Here is a 21,134-nt window from a genome sequence, read left to right on the forward strand (position 1 = left end):
GACACCTCCACTGTGGGGCTCTATAGCTAGGTTTCCATCCAATTGGTGACAGATTTTCATGCGAATATTCTAAAATCAGCATAAAGAAAATATGCACATTTTCCACCATCAGGGCGTGATGACGTAGTTCACACAAAATGTATTCACGATTCTTTTGGAGAGACTGGAAACCCAAATTGGTCTACACGGACAAGTTCTGGCCTGGTTTAGATCTTATCTGTCGGAAAGATATCAGTTTGTCTCTGTGAATGGTTTGTCCTCTGACAAATCAACTGTACATTTAGGACCACTATTGTTTTAGGACCACTATTGTTTTCACTATATATTTTACCTCTTGGGGATGTTATTCGAAAAAATAATGTTAACTTTCACTGCTATGCGGATGACACACAGCTGTACATTGCAATGAAACATGGTGAAGCCCCAAAATTGCCCTCGCTAGAAGCCTGTGTTTCAGACATAGACATAGACATAAGGAAGTGGATGGCTGAAAACTTACCTACTTTTAAACTCGGACAAAACAGAGATGCTTGTTCTAGGTCCCAAGAAACAAAGAGATCTTCTGTTAAATCTGACAATTAATCTTGATGGTTGTAAAGTCGTCTCAAATAAAACTGTGAAGGACCTCGGCGTTACTCTTGACCCTGATCTCTCTTTTGACGAACATATCTGTCACGTTCCTGACCTATTTCTGTTAGTTTGTTGTATGTGTTAGTTGGTCAGGACGTGAGTTTGGGTGGGCATTCTATGTTTTATGTTTCTATGTTGGTTTATGGGTTGCCTGGTATGGCTCTTAATTAGAGGCAGGTGTTTGGCGTTCCTCTAATTAAGAGTCATATTTAGGTAGGTGTTTTCACAGTGTTCGTTGTGGGTGGTTGTCTCCTGTGTCAGTGTTTGTCGCACCATACGGGACTGTTTCGGTTTGTTTGTTCATCGTCATTTATGTGTAGGCTTTTTTCCCCTGTTCGTGCGTTCTCGTGTGTTATGTGAGTCCGTCGTCCAGATCTGTCTACACCGTTTGTTATTTTGTTAGTTTATCCAAGTGTATTTCGTTTCGTGTTTTTTCCCGTCTTGTTTAATAAATTATGTCTTCAACATCCGCTGCATTTTGGTTCCCTCACTACTCCTCCTTTTCGGTTGAAGAGGAGGAGGACCGCCGTTACAATATCAAGACTGTTTCAAGGACAGCTTTTTTCCATCTACGTAACATTGCAAAAATCAGACATTTTCTGTCCAAAAATGATGCAGAAAAAGTATCCATGCATTTGTTACTTCTAGGCTAGACTACTGCAATGCTCTACTGTCCGGCTACCCGGATAAAGCACTAAATAAACTTCAGTTAGTGCTAAATAAGGCTGCTAGAATCCTGACTAGAACCAAGAAATTTTATCATATTACTCCAGTGCTAGCTTCCCTACACTGGCTTCCTGTTAAGGCAAGGGCTGATTTCAAGGCAAGGGCTGATTTTTTTTTTTTACTGTTAACCTATAAAGCGTTACATGGGCTTGCTCCTACCTATCTTTCCGAGTTGGTCCTGCCGTACATACCTACACGTACGCTACGGTTACAAGACGCAGGCCTCCTAATTGTCCCTAGAATTTCTAAGCAAACCGCTGGAGGCAGGGCTTTCTCCTATAGATCTCCATTTTTATGGAATGGTCTGCCTACCCATGTGAGAGACGCAGACTCGGTCTCAACCTTTAAGTCTTTACTGAAGACTTATCTCTTCAGTAGGTCATATGATTGAGTGTAGTCTGGCCCAGGAGTGTGAAGGTGAACGGAAAGGCTCTGGAGCAACGAACCGCCCTTGCTGTCTCTGCCTGGCCGGTTCCCCTCTCTCCACTGGGATTCTCTGCCTCTAACCCTATTACAGGGGCTGAGTCACTGGCTTAGTGGTGTTCTTTCATGCCGTCCTTAGGAGGGGTGCGTCACTTGAGTGGGTTGAGTTACTGACGTGATCTTCCTGTCTGGGTTGCCCCCCCCCCCTCGGCCTTGTCTCAAGATTGTAAGTTGGTGGTTGAAGATATCCCTCTAGTGGTACGGGGGCTGTGCTTTGGCAAAGTGGGTGGGGTTATATCCTTCCTGTTTGGCCCTGTCCGGGGGTGTCATCGGATGGGGCCACAGTGTCTCCTGACCCCTCCTGTCTCAGCCTTCAGTATTTATGCTGCAGTAGTTTGTGTCGGGGGGCTAGGGTCAGTTGGTTATATCTGAAGTACTTCTCCTGTCTTATCCAGTGTCCTGTGTGAATTTAAGTATGCTCTCTCTAATTCTCTCCTTCTCTCTTTCTTTCTCTCTCTCGGAGGACCTGAGCCCTAGGACCATGCGTTACTCTGGGCAGTGAAGTGTCTTCCACCTGTGTAGCGTCTTTGGGTCCATCTACGTAGCACACTACATGACCAAAACCATGTGGACACCTGCTCGTCGAACATCTCATTCACAAAATCATGGGTATTAATATGGAGTTGTTCCCCCTTTGCTGCTATAACAGCCTCCACTCTTCTGGGAGGGCATTTCACTAAATGTTGGAACATTGCTGCGGGGGCTTGCTTCCATTCAGCCACAAGAACATTAGTGAGGTCGGGCACTGGTGTTAGGTGATTAGGCCTGGCTCGCAGTCGGCGTTTCAATTCATCCCAAAGGTTTTCGATGGGGTTGAAGTCAGGGCTCTGTGCAGGCCAGTTCTTCCACACCGATCTCGACAACCATTTCTGTATGGACCTCTCTTTGTGCACGGGGCCATTCTCATGCTGAAACAGGAAAAGGCCTTCCCCAAACTGTTGCCACAAAGTTGGAAGCACAGAATCATCTAGAATGTCATTGTAAACTGTAGCGTTAAGATTTCCCTTCACTGTAACTGAGGATGAAACCATGAAAAACAGCCCCAGACCATTAATCCTCATCCACCAAACTTTACAGTTGGCACTATGCATTCGGGCAGGTAATGTTCTCCTGGCTTTCGCCAAACCCAGATTAGTCCGTCTGACTGCCAGATGGTGAAGCGTGATTCATCACTCTAGAGAACATGTTTCCACTGCTCCAGAGTCCAATGGTGGTGAGCTTTACACCATTCCAGCCGATGCTTGGCAATGTGCATGGTGATCTTAGGCTTGTGTGCGGTTGCTCGGCCATGGAAACCCATTTCATGAATCTCCCGATGAACAGTTTTGTGCTGTCGTTGCTTCCAGAGGCAGTTTGGAACTCGCTAGTGAGTGTTGCAACTGAGGACAGATGTTTTTTAGGCACTTCAGCACTCGGCGGTCCCGTTCTGTGAGCTTGTGTGGCCTACCAGTTCGCAGCTGAGCCGTTGTTGTTCCTAGACATTTCCAATTCACAATAACAGCACTTAAAGCTGCCCGGGGCAGCTCTAGCAGGTAGACATTTGATGAACTGACTTGTTAGAAAGGTGGCATCCTATGAAGGTGCCAAATTGAAAGTCACTGAGCTCTTCAGTAAGGCCATTCTACTGCCAATGTTTGTCTATGGAGATTGCATGGCTGTGTGCTCGATGTTATACACCTGTCAGCAACGGGTGTGGCTGAAATAGCCGAATCCACTAATTTGAAGGGATGTCCACATACGTTTGTATATATATAGTGTATGTCCTAGTCCATCTATAAGGTTAGGATTTAGGCTTGGGTAGTCTAGATCAGTGGTAAGGGGACTTCTGGAGCACTTGTCCCGGCCTGTACATGTTTGAATCCAGACTAGATGTATGTGGAGAAAGCCAGGCCTATAGTGGTGAAAACGGACATTACCAAAACCACATGAGGTTAGGGTTTTGTTTGTAGTTTGGGCTAGGGTTAGGTTGAACTGGGAGGTGGGCATGAAGCTTGGGTTAGAGTCAGGGTTGAGGGTTAGAGTTGAACCTAGCTTCAAACACAACAACACTAACTCTAACCCTAGCTTCATGTCCACACCCCGGTTCAACCCTAATCCTAGCCTGAACCTACTTTCATGTCCACACCCCGGTTCAACCCTAATCCTAGCCTGAACCTACTTTCATGTCCACACCCCGGTTCAACCATAGCCAAAACCCTAGCCCTAGTTTCATGTTCACATCCCTGTTCAACCCATACCCTAGCCTCAAACACAACCCTATCTTTAACTTTTAGCTTCATATTCACATCCCTGTTCAACCCATACCCTAGCCTCAATCACAACCCTAACTTTAACCCTAGCTTCATGTTCACATCCCTGTTCAACCCATACCCTAACCTCAATCACAACCCTAATCCTTTCCTTGACCTCAACCCATAGTCATATCCATAACCCTATGCTGGGCATAGAATAATCATTTTTTCAGTTTGCCAAGGTTAGGTAATACAGGACACGGGCAGCAAAACCAGTTGAACTCTTCTTGAATGGGAAGAACTTGTAAAATATTAACTTCCCCAGTTTGTCTCTTAGGAGGCATACTTTCTCTAGAAATAGAGTGATCACACTGACAAGCTAAACACTGATCTCAAGAGGTAGCCAATGGATCTCCACACACAAACACACTGACAAACTGAACACTGATCTCAAGAGGTAGCCAATGGATCTCCACACACAAACACACTGACAAACTGAACACCGATCTCAAGAGGTAGCCAATGGATCTCCACACACAAACACAATACACACATGACATGAGTACAATTTGTTTATTTCCTATCATCCCAAAAACATAGTTTGTACATTGCTTGCACTTAAAGGTACAAATAATATATCCAGTTTAATATCAGTCCACTTTAATGAGGTGACCAGAGCGTGAGTGTACTATAGTTTCATGTAAAGCCTCTTCAAGTTCTTTAAAAACACTTCATAAGTACAATGAATAATTATTATTATTATTGTTATTCATTATTATCATCTTAAGCCTTCATCAGTAATGACATGTTGAAGTGGCTTTTCACCTGCCAGTGGCGGTCATGAATATACATGATCACAGATGAAGTAGATGACAGGGGATTTGAATGGAGCGATGTTAGTAGTCTCAAACTCAGCAGGATAATGCCTATTATTGATGTACAGGTAAATAATAAATGTCTCACACAGACATCATGTTTGAGTTGAGATATTTCCCTTTTTTATCACATAGACTTAATATCAGTACGGCATATGGCATATACTAATTTCCCTGACTATCTTTCACAACACTGCATTTTGACGTATAGTACGAGTTCACCAACAGTTAGCTAACAGGAACAGTATATAGTAAGTAGTACATGAATACATCAGTAGAAAAGGTCAACACATACAATAAGTCACACACACACACACACATTTAGTGTCTGTGTAATGCTTGCAGTGCCATACAGTACAACAAGAACATTAGAACAGTCACTCTACTGCAGGTATAATGTACTAGGAGGACTATGTACAGGAAATAATTCATAAAATATTGCACTTGTTGGCCCATTGCACCCCACAGACAAAGCTATGAGGATGCACTTAAACATAGACAATATACACCTTTATAGATAGAAATATAGATAATTCAATGTCTTCATGCAACTTTTCTTTTCTGAACCTTCATTTTCTATGCAGAAACTCTAGACGGTGCAAAACAAACTACAGACAGTTTTTTGGCACAATTATATATTTTTACTATTCTGTTTCTAGGTAATTTGAAGCTAAAGGATCAATGTAACTATTCACTTAATATGTAGAAGAGATTATCTTTACTGGGATTTACAGGACATTCTCGATGTAAAGGATAATTTGCTTCATCCAAGGATGGAGAGACAATAATAACATGATCCCTAAGCTAGTCAGGGATGTGGAAAAGGTGTATTAGTTTCTTATAAAAGGGAACCCATATACTGTAGCAGGTATATGAAATATGGATGTGTTGTCTGTTTCATAGAATATTGCTGTTTATCCAGTCAGACAGACTCTATCATGGCTTCAGTATCCATCAATCATAACATATCATATCTTGGCTGTGTTTAATTTGTGAATTATATGTTTTCATTTCTCTTGAGAAGTGGAAATGAGCAGGTTGGTATTTATTGACAAATCATGTGCTGGAGGCAGCTCTGCAGAGTGGTCACTAGGTGGCACAGCCACAAATTCATAAAATCTGATTTTAAACTTACCTTAACCCTAACCTTAACCGCATTGCTAAGCCTAACCCTAACCTTAAATAAAAATGTTGTTTTCATAAATTTCTACGACATAGACAATTTTGACTTTGCAGCTGGCCTATCTAGCAGAAACCGCTCAGTTCTGCATCCAGGGCAAGATTCAAGACAATAAATGTCAATCTGCTGGAAATGAGGGAAGGGTTTATTGTTTGGGTAAAGCTAAATGTAAGGGTCTGGGTATAAAAACACAACATAGGTTATTAGCTATTTGACAGCACACTTGTAATAGTCTTATTAAGGCTAGGAAAAGAGGATCTATTCAGTTTTGCAGAAATGCAGACACTCATCAGATCACACATCAGGACTACTACTACAAAACACATGTACAGTATAATACAGTACTCACATAGACACAATGCATGTATAGTATATTCATGAAATATGAAATTAATGCGGCAAGTGAGCACAAAGGAGAAGAGGCCATGTTGGAAATACTAAAAGGCCACATTTGTTTTTATCCAAGGTAGATGATTGAAAGTACTCACACAGCCACACTCATTCATTTTTCCTAAAACACACAGGCACACGGTCACGCACGCATACACAAACTGCAAACAGAAATCAACTACTACCTACCAGTTTGTATACAGTACACTTAATAATATAGTTTGGCTGTGGCAGAAGACTATGTAACAACAATACATATAAAATAAATACATAAATAGAAGGATAAATAAATTAAAGCACTGATTTATAACTGTGTGTCCGGCAAGTTTTACGACGGACAGTAAAAACAATGACAGCTATGGGTTCTCCTCACAGAATTAGAATTGATAACAAGTCTTTAAAGCCAGCTGGAAAGCTACTGTGCAGTACGTGCATTGACCACACATTGAATTCTAAAAGCCTTTACTAGCATCATTTTTGTGAAAATTGTATGGTAAGCTAAAGAGAATAATGTATGTTTGAAATGTCCTATTATCAGCCACACTATAATAGGCCTACATCGACTCAGACTTATATTGACCCTCTGTGTTGCCAGGTAAAGGTGTGAAGTGTGTATCTGTTCCTCAACACAGCTATGGAGAGGGACATACATTGGTTGCTAGCCTGGTCACAGATCTGTGCTCTTGCCAACGCCACAATTCCATAAAGAGTTGGCAAGAGAGCAGAAACAAACTGGCACCAAGGCTAGTTGATTGCCATTGATGTTCAATGATAAAAGTGATCGGATAACACACCACACTGTAAAGGAGTTGCTGTGAATTTGACAGTAACTTTGACAGTAAAAGTCTAATTCTGTATTTCATATTACAGTACACCTACTATTATATAAATACGGTATCAAAGCAAGTACTTTGTAATGACGCATACAGTACAATACCGTAAAATGTACCCTATTATACTGCAAAAAAGTTAATTCTACCATAATATGAATGAATGGATGAATGAAATTCATTGAGGGGTGGGGTTTGTACTTTTCAGTATTTTACTGTAATTACAAGGGAGTGGTGCAAGCAAGTTGGCTGCTATGTAAAGTGTTTACACATTGTATCATATTAATTCATATTTGGTGTTTTGTATCACTTGTCCATCTAGAGGCCTTAACCAAGGTTTCCAAACTGACAGCGACTACAGGGCAAAACAGACCAAAAGGACCTGGCAAAATGCTCAACCATTTAAGGTTTGACTTGCTGCCACTCTAATCTGTCCCCTATACATTATGAATGAATGGGTCACTATCACCACATAGCAGTCAAATTGGTACAGCATTTTCACTTGCAGGTGCAAGCCTCAAAATATGTTAAAGGGAATATTACCTTTTTGTATGTTTTTCATTAGTCCACCGATGATACAGTCCCATATTTTTTTGCATGTCAGCAATCAAGTTCTCAACATATAGAACTTTCAAAATACTGAATGTGTCACAGTATGATGTGTTTTCAATATCTTAAACTTGATTGCTGACATGCAGAACATTTAGGGACTGATTCAACAGTGGACTAATGAAACAAAAACAAAAATATCATTTTTGAGATGCACAACAATACCATGCACCCATTAGTGGTCAAAAGGTTTTTGGACCTCAAAAGATACAGTATGGTGCTGTATTCTGTGGGGTGGAATTACAGTACCATTCGAAACAAAGCAATTACTTCTCCGACCAAAACGTTTTCCCACAATGTACCATAATATACAGTATGCTGTAGTAAAAAGTTTCAGAGTGTTTTACTAATGATAATACTCAAAATGACTGTATAAATTACAGTTTTCAGTTACAGTGCAGGATACAGAAAGACAAGTGTGCACAACTCCAGTCCACTAGGGATGAAATCCTGCTGGTTTTCCTTCCATCCTGGCACTTAATTGATCAACTACTGTCACTGATTGGCCAGACAGTGCACCTACAGCAGCTACACTGGTCAATCTCTGACTTAAAGGCAAGGAGGAAAGTCAGCCTTCACAGCAGCCATCCAGGACTTTAGTTGTGCACCCCTGCTTTAAAGGCCCAGTACAGTAAAAAATGTGATTTCCTGTGTTTTATACATATTTCCATACTATGAGGTTGGAATAATACTGTGACTGGGAAAATTATGATAATGCCCTTTTAGTGTAAGAGCAGTTTGAAAAGGCTGCCTGAAATTTCAGCCTGATTTGGTGGAATGGAGTTTTGGCCTGCCTATTGACAACACCAGGCATTAAATTAGTTAATAGACCAATAAGACAGAGAGTTCCAAACCTCTCTGCCAATAACAGCTAGTTTTCAATTTTCCACTCCCCACTCAGACCACTCCCAAGAGCACTTGCCATAGCAATATTCTTGCTTGAGAAATTGCTCTTTGATAAGAAGCAATTTTTGTTTATTTTTAACAGTAAGGTATTTTATTGTTACTCAGAAATTATATGATATTAAGATTTTTTTTAATGTCAGCATTGTACCTTTAAGACTATGTCTGTATCCAAAATAGCACCCTATTCCCTACATAGTGAACTACTTTTGACAAGAGCACTATGTGGGCCCTGCTCAAAAGTAGTGCATTATATAAGGCAAGGGTTCTTAAACTTTTTCAGCTCGAGACCCAAATAAAAAATGTACCATCATCCCGTGAACCAAATCGTCCTCCAACGATATTAAGAAGAAATTGTGTGTGATTATAGATGTATTCTATAATGCGACTCACCTCTCACATGCCCAGGCCCCATTTTGCATCCCAACCCATAGTTTAAGATGAAAGAAACTCTGAAATAGGTAATAGGATGTCATTTGGGATGCAAACTAGATCTAAGGGACTGGGTATCTTGGCAACACAGTAACTGAGGGGAGCCACTAACAGTTGCAGGCGGGCTGCTGGAGGGGCGGGGCGCTGTCTGTCAGTTTGGCGCTGGGTGTTCCCATGGTAACGGCGGTGTCAGTGTCCAGGCTTTCGGACATCCTGTCACAGATGATGTCAACGAGGCGCTCGAAGGTCTGCTTGACGTTGATGTTGTCCTTGGCACTTGTCTCAAAGAACTCAAAACCTGTGAAGGGATAGAGAGAGAAAATAATATATTGTTGATGATGTTTACAAGAAGTAAATTATCCACATTCAGAAATCTCTTGATGTTATGTCTTAGTGGAAATGTAAGGCTGTCAAATACTGTAGGTCATGCTTACAATAAGTCAATGGACTTACAGAAGCCCATGTAGGCACTGGTGCTGCGAATCAGTATGAGCTGACGCATTATAGATCTTCGCATCTGACTGTTGATGATTCAATGTGTGCATTCTTTTATCTCTGCTTATATAAAGTGTCCCTGATCAATGAAATGACAGCAGCTCACCCAGTTGTTCTGCCAGTTGTCTCCCACTGTCTGCAGCCACCACCCTCTCCTCCTGCATGTCACATTTGTTCCCAGCCAACACCACCTGGGCGTTGTCCCACGAATAGGTCTTAATCTGGGTCGACCTGCACATGCACACACAAACAGAAAAAAACAGGAACTACAACTCAAAACAGAGCACTGCATCCATCTACTAGAAGCTATAAGTGATAAGCTGATACAGTGAAAACAACAAACCTCCTATATCATCAAATCAGGACGACGAGGTGCTACAGTAGGACTGGAATCTGCTAAATAGATTTTGGGAGAAACATTTCAGGAACACATTTCCCCTGTGGCCACACAGAAAGCAGGCCAGAGCACCAGCGGAACACAATAATGTACTGTGATGTCAGTAGTGCTCAGTCCAGATCAGACTGGTCATAGGAGATATAGGTCAATTCACATCTGGCTATTGACTGCTATAACACAAAATGACATCCCAGTCAAAAACAGCTTTTCTTAACCGGGGTTTGCATTAAATGTTTACATATACTTGACCTCTAGGTTAGCCTATATTTAGTGTCAAAATGATTACCGATGTCTATGTTTATCTCTCACAATTATTAGTTCTGTGTTTCAATTATCAATAACCAGGAGAGGAGAGAAGAGGTGCAGCAGTGTCTATTTCTGTGAAGAGCATAGGCGTGCTTTCGTCACTATTAGGAGACAATTGTGTCATACACAGGAAATTAGTTTGTGTCAGGACAGGAGCTCATTCACATGAAGCCTGGCAGGGAAGGAGCCATTGCCATGGAAACAATGCATCTTTGCCCTAAACCTTGTAACCAGGAAGAATAATAGAGAATGGAATAAAAACCTACCATTAGAAGAAGTATGTTTAGGTTGTTGGATAGAATGATAAAGCACTGTTGTGCTCTGTCTGCTCTATGCTCTAGAGCAGTGGTTCCCAAATATTTTATAGTCCCGTACCCCTTCAAACATTCAACCTCCAGCTGCGTACCACCTCTAGCACCAGGGTCAGCAACCCTCTCAAATGCTGTTTTTTGCCATCATTGTAAGCCTGCCACACACACACTATACAATACATTTATTAAACATAAGAATGAGTGTTAGTTTTTGTCACAACTCGGCTCGTGGGAAGTGACAAAGAGCTCTTATAGGACCAGGGAACAAATAATAATATAATAATAATCAATAATTTTGCTCTTTATTTAGCCATCTTAAATATAAAACCTTATTTGTTCATCAGAAATTGTGAATTAAAGAATTAAAGAGAGTCTCAGTCTTTTTCCATACACAGTCTGTGCCAGTATTTAATTTTCATGCTAGTGAGGGCCGAGAATCCACTCTCACATAGGTACGTGGTTGCAAATGGCATCAGTGTCTTAACAGCACGATTTGCCAAGGCAGGATACTCTGGCAGTGGCTCCTGATTAAATTATATTTTCACAGAACCTCTTGTTGCAATTTCAATGAGGCTCTCTTGTTCAAATATCGGTAAGTGGACTGGAGGCAGGGCATGAAAGGGATAACGAATCCAGTTGTTTGTGTCATCCATTTCGGGAAAGTACCTACGTAATTGCGCACCCAACTCGCTATATCACATTTGACATTGTCCGTCAGCTAGAGTTCATTTGCACACAAAAAAATCCTACATTGATGGAAAGACCTGTGTGTTGTCCTTGTTAATGCAGACAGAGAAGAGCTCCAAATTCTTAATCATAGCCTCAGTTTCGTACCGCACATTGAATATAGTTGCGGAGAGTTCCTGTAATCCTAGATTCAGATCATTCAGGCGAGAAAAACATCACCCAGATAGGCCAGTCGTGTGAGAAACTCGTCATCATGCAAGCGGTCAGACAAGTGAAAATGATGGTCAGTAAAGAAAACTTTAAGCTCATCTCTCAATTTAAAGAAACATGTCAATACTTTGCCCCTTGATAACCAGCGCACTTCTGTATGTTGTAAAAGCATTACATGGTCGCTTCCCATATCATTGCATAGTGCAGAAAATATACGAGAGATCAGGTTAAAAAAAGTTAACCAAAGTTAACCATTTTCACTGTAGTGTCTTTCAAGCTGTCAGGCATTCCCTTGGCAGCAAGAGCCTCTCTGTGGATGCTGCAGTGTACCCAAGTGGCGTTGGGAGCAACTGCTTGCATGGACTTTACCACTCCACTATGTCTCCCTGTCATGGCTTTTGCGCCATCAGTATAGATATCAACACATCTTGACCACCAAAGTCCATTTGATGTCACAAAGCTGTCCAGTACTTTAAAAATATCCTCTCCTGTTGTCCTGGTTTCCAGTGGTTTGCAGAAGAGGATGTCTTCCTTAATTGACTTCCTTAATTGACCATAAACATAATGGACATATACCAGGAGCTGTGCCACGCCCGCTTTTGACTCATCCAGCTGTAATGCATAGAATTCACTGGATTGTTTGCGAAGCAGTAATTGTTTCAAAACATCTCCTGCCATGTCACTGATGCGTCGTGAAACAGTGTTGTTTGATGAGGGCATTGTCTGTATAGTTTTTTGGGCCCCCCCCCCCCCATCATTGTCCCAGCCATATCCGCAGCAGCAGGAAGAATTAAGTTCTCCACAATAGTATGGGGCTTGCCTCCTGTCCTAGCCACTCAGTAGCTCACCATATAAGATGCTTCTAGCCCCTTCTTATTAATGGTATCTGTTGCTTTTATACTTGTCTTACTACTCGAAAGTCGTCTTAATTCTCGCTCAAAAAACTCCTGTGGCTTATTTTTCAAATTGGCATGTTTTGTTTCTAAATGTCTGTGCAAGAGTGAAGGTTTCATTGAGTTGTGAGATAGTACCTTTGCACATATAACACACTGTGGCTGAGGAAAGGCACTACTCCCAATATAAGTGAACCCCAAATCAATGTAGTTCTCATCATATTTGCGCCTCTTCGATGGTCCAACGTCCCTGTCTGTTCGGTTCTTTCCCGGGTAAGGGGGCAGTAGCTCTTCAGCTGCATCAGATTCACAACTGGCGGTGTCCATGCTAGCTGGGCTAACAACAAATGTAGAATTACTGATGCTAGCATTGGATGTGCTCATGGAAGCAGAACAACTTGTGTCGTCGGCAGGTGTAGTACTGCTGGTAGTAGCAGTACTACCAGTAGAGCTGGTATGTGTCTCTATGCCATACTTACTTGAACCATTTATCAATTTTTCGAGCAAAAGGAATGAGCAGCAGCTACGTTTGGCTTCATACGGACCGTTAGTGGAATTCCCGTGAGAGAGTAATGGTTAATGTGATTGGATGTTAATTATATGACTAGGCTACCTGTATTTGACGTTGTGTTGTTATTTCGCTGAACACTAGATGGTTTAATTTTATTTTTGGCAGTGAAACGAGGCTACTCAGGTGAGAAGAAAACCTCACCTAAATGTATAGCCCAATTGGAAAATATAAATGGACTGTTTGAAAATGTGAAGGAAAAAAGCATTTTTATTTGGTGTACCCCCGACGGCATTGCGTACCCCAGTTTGGGAATACCTGGTCTAGAGAAAAAGCTCGCTGATTTGAACAGCTCCAGGATAATATCAGTCATTAGCTACTGTAACTATACTAAACAAAAATATAAATGCATGTAAAGTGTTGGTCCCATGTTTCATGAGCTGAAATAAAAGATCCCAGAAATGTTCCATACGCACAAAAAGCTTATTTTCACTCAAATGTTGTGCACACATTTGTTTACATCCCTGTTAGTGAGCATTTCTCCTTTGCCAAGATAATCCATCTACCTGACAGATGTGGAATATCAAGAAGCTGATTAACCAGCATGATTATTACACAGGTGTACCTTGTGCGGGGGACAATAAAAGGCCACTCTAAAATGTGCAGTTTTGTCACACAACACAATGCCACAGATGTCTCAAGTTTTGAGGGAGCGAGCAATTGGCAAGTTGACTGCAGGAATGTCCAGAGCTGTTGCCAGATCATTTAATGTTCATTCATCTACCATAAACTGACTCCAACGCTGTTTTAGATAATTTTGCAGTACATCCAACAGGCCTCACAACCGCAGACCACGTGTAGCCATGCCAGCTCAGGACCTCCACATCCGGCTTCTTCACCTGCGGGATCGTCGGAGACCAGCCACCCGGACAGCTGATGGAACTGAGGAGTATTTCTGTCTGTAATAAATCCCTTTTCTGGGGAAAAACTAATTCTGATTGGCTGGGCCTGGCTCCCCAGTGGGTGGGCTTATGCCCTCCCAGGCCCACCCAAGGCTGCGCCCCTGCCCAGTCATGTGAAATCCATAGATCAGGGCCTAATGAATTTATTTCAATCGACTGATTTCCTTATATGAACTGTAACTTATTTTTGTTCATATTACATGTACACAACCAAAGTGAAAGAGATGTTAAACCAGTCTAATTTCTACACCTTATGCCCCACACACAATGCCAACACTCTTTTTGTTTCACCTTGAGACAGTTCATAGTTTTGTCAAGTGCATCAAAACATTCTGGTAGACTTTATCCCAGAAACCTATTGTTTGTGACTGATGAAATAGACTCCTCTTGTGTTCTTATTTCTAGTCCTGAATAAATCATGTTGAATCCAGGGTACAGGAAACAAAAAGTGCAGGTTAGTGTAGGTATTCAGTGTTCAGATGGAAATAGCTTGTGTGGTTTACAAAAACAGCGATTCATGACTTTGCACGACCTTCCCAGGGACCCCCCACACAGGTGGGCTAGTGGCTCTCTGACAACAAGCGCTCTAATCAATACGCTTAGATAAGGAGATACAGAAAGGGATGAAGGTCAGCTATTTGGGTCTGTTTCTTCACAGGGAGAAATTACAGGGAGAAATTACAGGGAGAAATCACAGGGAGAAATCACAGGGAGATATCTTATACTCATCCTGTCTCAATACAACCCAACAACAACACACCTCTTCTGTTGTCCTTGTCCATAAAGATATATAGTCTTTCTGAGAATGTGGTTAAGATAAACAGTACTTAATCCATAACATAACATAACACAAGTTGCTTCCTTCCCTCGTGTATTTTATGATGCATGATGTACTGACACAACATTACCATCTTACCAACGTCCTGATGAAAGATGTATTGCTGGTACGTATTAGTTTTCGATGAGAAAAGAAACGTATGCTATTCGGCACCCATTTTCCTTCTAGAGGGTGAAAATGTTTTGTACCCCAGTAAAACTCACCAGTCCTGCACACAATGGAAGGACTCCTCGTTGGTGATGTCATACATAAGGATGAAGCCCATGGCTCCGCGGTAGTACGCAGTGGTGATGGTCCGGTACCGCTCCTGTCCCGCCGTGTCCTGGAGAGATACAGAACATTATTATTGCTGGTCACAAACAAATGCACGTGCATGCACACACACACACACACACACACACACACACACACACACACACACACACACACACACACACACACACACACACACACACACACACACACACACATACATACAGATAACTAACAGTTAGTCACAGAGAAAGTCTCCCATCCTTCATGTGTGTATTTATTCTGGACCGGTTTGGCTGGTTGTGATTATCATATGCATAATGCATCGCTGACTGGTTTGGCTGGCTGTGATTATCATGTATGCTGCATTGCTGTCATTGATAGGAAGGTCATTATCTATTTGCAGATTCTAGAGGTTCAAGTCTCCCCAGTAAAGCCACTGTGGTGGCTGAGGCCTACTGGAAGTGCCATACTGTATTATGTAATGTCTATGGGCTTACAGTAAACATATTGTATAGGGGCTATTGACTGTCATAGCTGGTACTCCAGATAGCATATCAGTCATGTAGCAAACTGTCTGATTCATCAAAAGGAAAATGGCAAACGGACATTTTGTCTGATTTCCAACTCATGTTTGAAGTAGGTCGTTGGAGGGGATAAAATCCCATTGTCCTTTTGCGAAAACACTAAAACTATCTGTCATCTGTGTTCTGTAGGGGATTCTAAGCCAAAACAGTGCTGGGTTACATTAGCTACAGAGAGGCCTGCTCTGCTCTGTGAATATGGCTATAATTGTGTCTGTGTGGTAGCCAGAGGACATCTCTGACCTTCAAAAGCACACACAGCTCAAAGGCTGCCTCCCTCCATCTCCTTCATACAGCAGCTGGGCTGAGCAATGGAAACCCACAATAATACACACTAACACATTGATGAACTGTATGTGCACCTGCATATACACATGCATGAGGGTGTACAGGTGTGTTCTTTTTTTGCACAATACAATATGCACAGTAGGCCTATATAATTACTGAGTCTATATAATGTTTTGAAAGGAAATAATTTGAGCCTTTTTCACACATTGTGCTAATGGTTCTCTTGTTTGGCAGACTGTGACATTACATTAGCATGAATCTAGACAATGCTTTGACTGCTGACTTTCCTCTTGGCTGAATACTGAGGACATACTGTATGCATCCACACACTTCATTACACTATCGATTCAGGGCAAAGTGCTTGACGATTACCTTTTTTATCTCTGGGTTATTTGAGTGTGCAGCTTTGCTTGTTCTTTGCTAAAAGACACAGCAAGACAGAAAAATTCTGCTGAGTCCAGTGAACAGGAGTTCCATTAGAAACTAACTGACTGAGTTTGTTTATGCATCACCATGGACCACAGTGTGAATAAGCCCAAGAAATGGACAGAACATTTAGTACAGTCAGTGCAGAGTGACAGTAGGGATTGAATCTTACTGGTCAATTCTGGTATACTGTGGCTCGTCAGGAATAGTACAGTACTCAAACATCCATTATTATAAAATGTACACTGAAGGAACAGTTCTCTCAAAAAGCCCAATTAGACAACCTAGAGCTATTCATTTGAATGCTCTCTGGCAATTCTGCCTCTGTTAGAACCTCCGTGTCTTTCCTTCACTGACAAAAAACAATTACCCTTATTACTCGTAATTTAAACTGTTTACATTCAACCCTGCTTTTCTGCTTCCTGTTAAAGTGTGTGTGATTTGTGTCCCATGCAAATCAGCTGATTAACTGCTACAGTACTGTCTAGGACCAATTAATTGGTGGAACAGACAGTAAATATGACAGCAAACAGCATTGCCTCTCTAAGAGAGAGAAAGAGTGGGTGTTTGGAGGAAGCAGGCTTTAAACTGAAGCCTTCGCTGCCTCAGAGCTGCTCAGAAACAAACTCTTCCATCTCCGAACCTCCTAATTAAAAGAGCCTTAGGCGAAGTCGGCCAAGCACAGGAGGAGAACACACAGTCTGAGAGGAGTGTTATTCAGTGATGATGTCCTTCAGCTAAGGGTTACTAGCATCCTGCAAACGATGACACATCCATCTGTCTCTGTTCTCTACATTGCCCTGTCTCGCATTCAATCACTCTAGGCCTTGTTCATACAGATAAGCGGCACAAGCCACCTTAAATGTAATTGTGACTGGATCCTAGTTGGCTCATAGAAATCTATAACAATGTAGAAGTCAGTATACCAGTTGCCTGGTAAACGTAACAGGAATGGACAAAAAGGTTTGAAGCAGCAAACAATTATGTTTTTTAAGTTTAACTACAAGTGTGTTTTCTTAAAACAAATTACTCAGGAGAAATAGAGGGAATGAATGCTTGGCCAACCATGAGCCATCTAGTTACAACCTGTCACAGTGCTAGATAGTTATTGATCAAGAGTAGGGGACAGGGGAAGGGGCCTGGCTATGGATTGATAGTCTAATGTGGTTTACAGACCAGGGTCATTCGGTTAAAAGAAAGGGAGATTGGACAGGGGAGTTTATTTCTCCAGACCCCCCTTAACAATTAGTAAAGGCTTTTGTTTCATGTTCAATAGAACCTCCATTAGCCCACTGTTAGGTTAGTCCTCCAAAAACTCCTTGGGAGGCTAGAATACAAATGACATGAGAAGACACTGATTATTTCAATAGTTACGAGCCCCTTGGGAATGAATGAGAGTGCATAATTGTAATGATGAGATAGACTGACAATGTCTGAAATAGATTGACTACTCTAGGCTGATGCCGAGCCCCTGTAGGAGAAGAATGAATTTGCCTCTAGAGGCTGATTTATGGTCTCTTATGTATTTTTTCCCTCTAATGATTAATGTTAGGGTTGGGGTAATGTAAACTAGATCTGTGCCTGTGGACAACTTCTAACAGGAGCTAGTTCCTATGACTACTGTAGGTCAGGATGTCTCCTCATATGCATACTACTTATGAGCTAGCGGCAATACGCTGGTGATATCAAAATAGATTTCAATGAGAGATACAAAATATTGAGTTTCTCCATGATGTCATGCAAAAAAGTAAGTTGGTGTGTGGTTGCAAAGGCAGAATCATTTTGAAAAGCTCAGCACTGCTTAATGGCTTTTCTGGCCATTGTTAAACTGTTTTGAATGTAGCCATTTTACAGCACTGGTAATCTACTAAAACTGGCATTGACATTTTGAGCTTAATACTGTTGAATATTTAGATCAAATGATCAAAATGACTGTTCCTTAACCAAGGCAAGATAAGATCAATATTGCAGTTGAATGAATAGCTGATATTTGTGCACAATGTAGTTGAAAAGCTATACTTACATTAAACATTATTTATTACAATAGTAAGTACCCTGGACTTTAGAGGCAGACTTACCCAGATCTGCAATTTGATCCTCTTGTCATTCTTGTAGACAGTCTTGACTTTGAAGTCGATGCCCACAGTGCTGACGAAGGCTGAGGTGAAGGCGTCGTCAGCGTAGCGGAAAAGGAAGGAGGTTTTACCCACGCTGCTGTTCCCAATGATCAGCAGCTTGAACATGTAATCAAAGTTCTGGTCCACGCCCTCCTTCCCTTGAGTGGTCCCCTGAGTGGCAGCCATCTGGTAACATCAGGAGTCGCAGTGTAAAAGGTCATGACAAACTTAAAATCAACTCATTGGAATTAGAAATGGTACTATTTAAGGTTTAGAAATGTTGCATGGAGGAGGGACGTCAAGGACGTGTAAAAGAAGAATAAATTATTAAAATAATCACACACAGACACACACACACCCAACCTGGTTTCATAGACTAGACGTAACATAGTAAACGTAAATGACACTCAAATTAATATGATGTTACGTTTGGTATGGTTACATAGCACAGATGGTTACTTAAGGCAAAAACAAAAGTGGAGTGGTTGGTCATATAACGCAAATGTCTAGCATCCCAAAGGTTGTGAGTTCGAATCTCATCAGGGTAAACTTTAAAATGTAGCTAATTATTAACTTTTCAACTACTTACTACTTTTTAGCTAGTCTGCAACTACTTAGCATGTTAGCTAAACCTTCCGCTAACCCTAACCTTAACCTTAACCCTTTAACCTAACTCCTAAACTTAATCCTAACCTTAACCCTAACCTCTAAACCTAATCTCTAGCCTTGGTATATTAGCCAGCTAGCTAACATTAGCCACCTAGTGACATATCATACGTTTTGTAAATTGTTTACATATTCTACCTTTTGCAAATTTTTAACATATTGTACATTTGGCAAATTCATAACATATAATACTAATTGTAATTCGTAACATATCATACGAAATGGGTGGTGAACAACCACAAAATTAATACCTACCATACAAAACGTAACATTTCATACTAAATGGTGTGTCTCTGATTAACGTAAAGACTAATATGAAATGCTCTGAGACCAGATTGACACACCAGTCTCTCAGTTAGGTGTTAAAAGCACAGACTGTGTGTCTGATGGCAGATGGCTGTGTGGAATAAACCAGCACTACACACCCTGGGGATTTGAAGAGTCCACCTGTGTTCTACATCCTCACATCTATGTGCCTGCCAATGAACATCAGTCAGATCCTTCACAAGGTGTTTGATCAATTAGGCTTGGATTTATCAAGGGGTATGCCAATCAATTCAACAATCCAATTACTGACTCTAGCAAATACAAAATGTGGAATGTTTAATCGTTCTTGCAAAATTCGTCAACATTTGTCAGCATTCTACAAAAATACAACTAGGCTACAGCAGACATCTTTGTTCCTAATAGCCTTAATGTTTTCACTGTGCCTCAGCAATCTGCCATGTCAAGCATGTGCCTGTTCTGTTTGTTCTGTTACACGCTTTCGGTTTTACATCAAGCAAGTCTACAATTGCACTATTAACAACACTGTACAATGTTTCGTAAACGAAATGTAATTTTACCTTATGCAATAAGCTATGCAATGACACATCATTTTAGGTGTTTAATGCGCTAATTTCCATTTTAAAATGTTATGATGACGACGAAAATACACTCTTCCATTTTGCTACACAGATGTAGTCCTCTTAAATTGGATAAAACATCACAGAATGTTGGATAATCGCAAATACTGTCTATAGTAGCCGCCCTAGGTCAATCAAGTTCTTTCCGGAATTATATCAGTCTAGAAAAATTGACATGATGTAGAAAACATATCTGACGACATTATAGCAAACAAACCTCATTCGAAGGCTTCGTTGTCAGTCAGTGGCCTTTTCCTAGTTTATATATCAGGCTGTTGTTATATAAATTCTTACTGTAGGAGACGGTTCTGTTTGAGCCGAGACAATTTCAGCACCTCGGAGCTGTCCCCGTGTTTTCCCGAAGCTGAACCGTTGGAAAGCGTAGTAAGCACATTCAACGACGTCAAAGTTCACAATATGGGGCTTGTAGTCTTTATAATGCAAAAGGCGCCCCAGGAGATTGGAATATCAAAGCGATGTGACTACATCATTCAGCATACAACAGTCACTTTGACAACAGCTGTAGGCCTGCATTACTGTATGAAGACTGCATAAACCTTTAAAAAATAAAAATTGTGACCATTTTCATTTAACTAATGAAGTATTTAATGAAGTATTTAACTATGTTTGCTTTTAGAATAAACAATATTACATTTCACAAATTAATTTGTTCAATGTAATGATGATGTGTATTTGGAGTCCTGTATAGGCTAATTAAACCTGGATACTATACAGATAGATGCTGGTAGGATCTTACCTTTCCGTATAAATCCATGTAGGCTGTGCTACCCAATAATAAATAGTCTCTCAGCCCCCGCCCAGAAATCATGCTCCGCTTCAGAGAACAGTAAACAGAACAGGAGGTGCTGGTGCACGTGATTGATAGCGTCTCTCTGGCAGCGGCGTGCCGAGGTTAAGCAGATGGAGTCAAAATGTGCAACAATGTGTCAGTTACAATTATGCCTTTATCATCATTATGGAAAATAGATAAAATCATAAT

General features: G+C 41.1%; 1 protein-coding gene across 3 annotated transcripts; it reads right to left on the reverse strand.

Annotated features, from left to right (window-relative positions):
* Positions 1-4,629: 4,629 nt before the first annotated feature.
* rab3c (RAB3C, member RAS oncogene family) lies at positions 4,630-20,930 on the reverse strand. 3 transcript variants are annotated; one of them, XM_055887190.1, is made up of 5 exons: positions 20,892-20,930; positions 18,525-18,749; positions 15,100-15,218; positions 9,891-10,015; positions 4,630-9,587 (listed from the first exon to the last, which is right to left on the reverse strand). In XM_055887190.1, exons 1-5 carry the CDS (start codon positions 20,907-20,909, stop codon positions 9,397-9,399), a joined length of 678 nt encoding a protein of 225 aa, XP_055743165.1. In that variant the 5' UTR covers positions 20,910-20,930; the 3' UTR covers positions 4,630-9,396. The 3 variants fall into 3 exon arrangements, with proteins under 3 accessions (XP_055743165.1, XP_055743166.1, XP_055743167.1); XM_055887191.1 differs by lacking the exon at positions 20,892-20,930 and adding an exon at positions 20,352-20,516; XM_055887192.1 differs by lacking the exon at positions 20,892-20,930 and adding an exon at positions 20,075-20,270.
* Between the last annotated feature and the right edge of the window lie 204 nt (positions 20,931-21,134).

This window comes from Salvelinus fontinalis, chromosome 28 (assembly GCF_029448725.1).
Source record: "Salvelinus fontinalis isolate EN_2023a chromosome 28, ASM2944872v1, whole genome shotgun sequence".
Classification (NCBI taxonomy): domain Eukaryota; kingdom Metazoa; phylum Chordata; class Actinopteri; order Salmoniformes; family Salmonidae; genus Salvelinus; species Salvelinus fontinalis.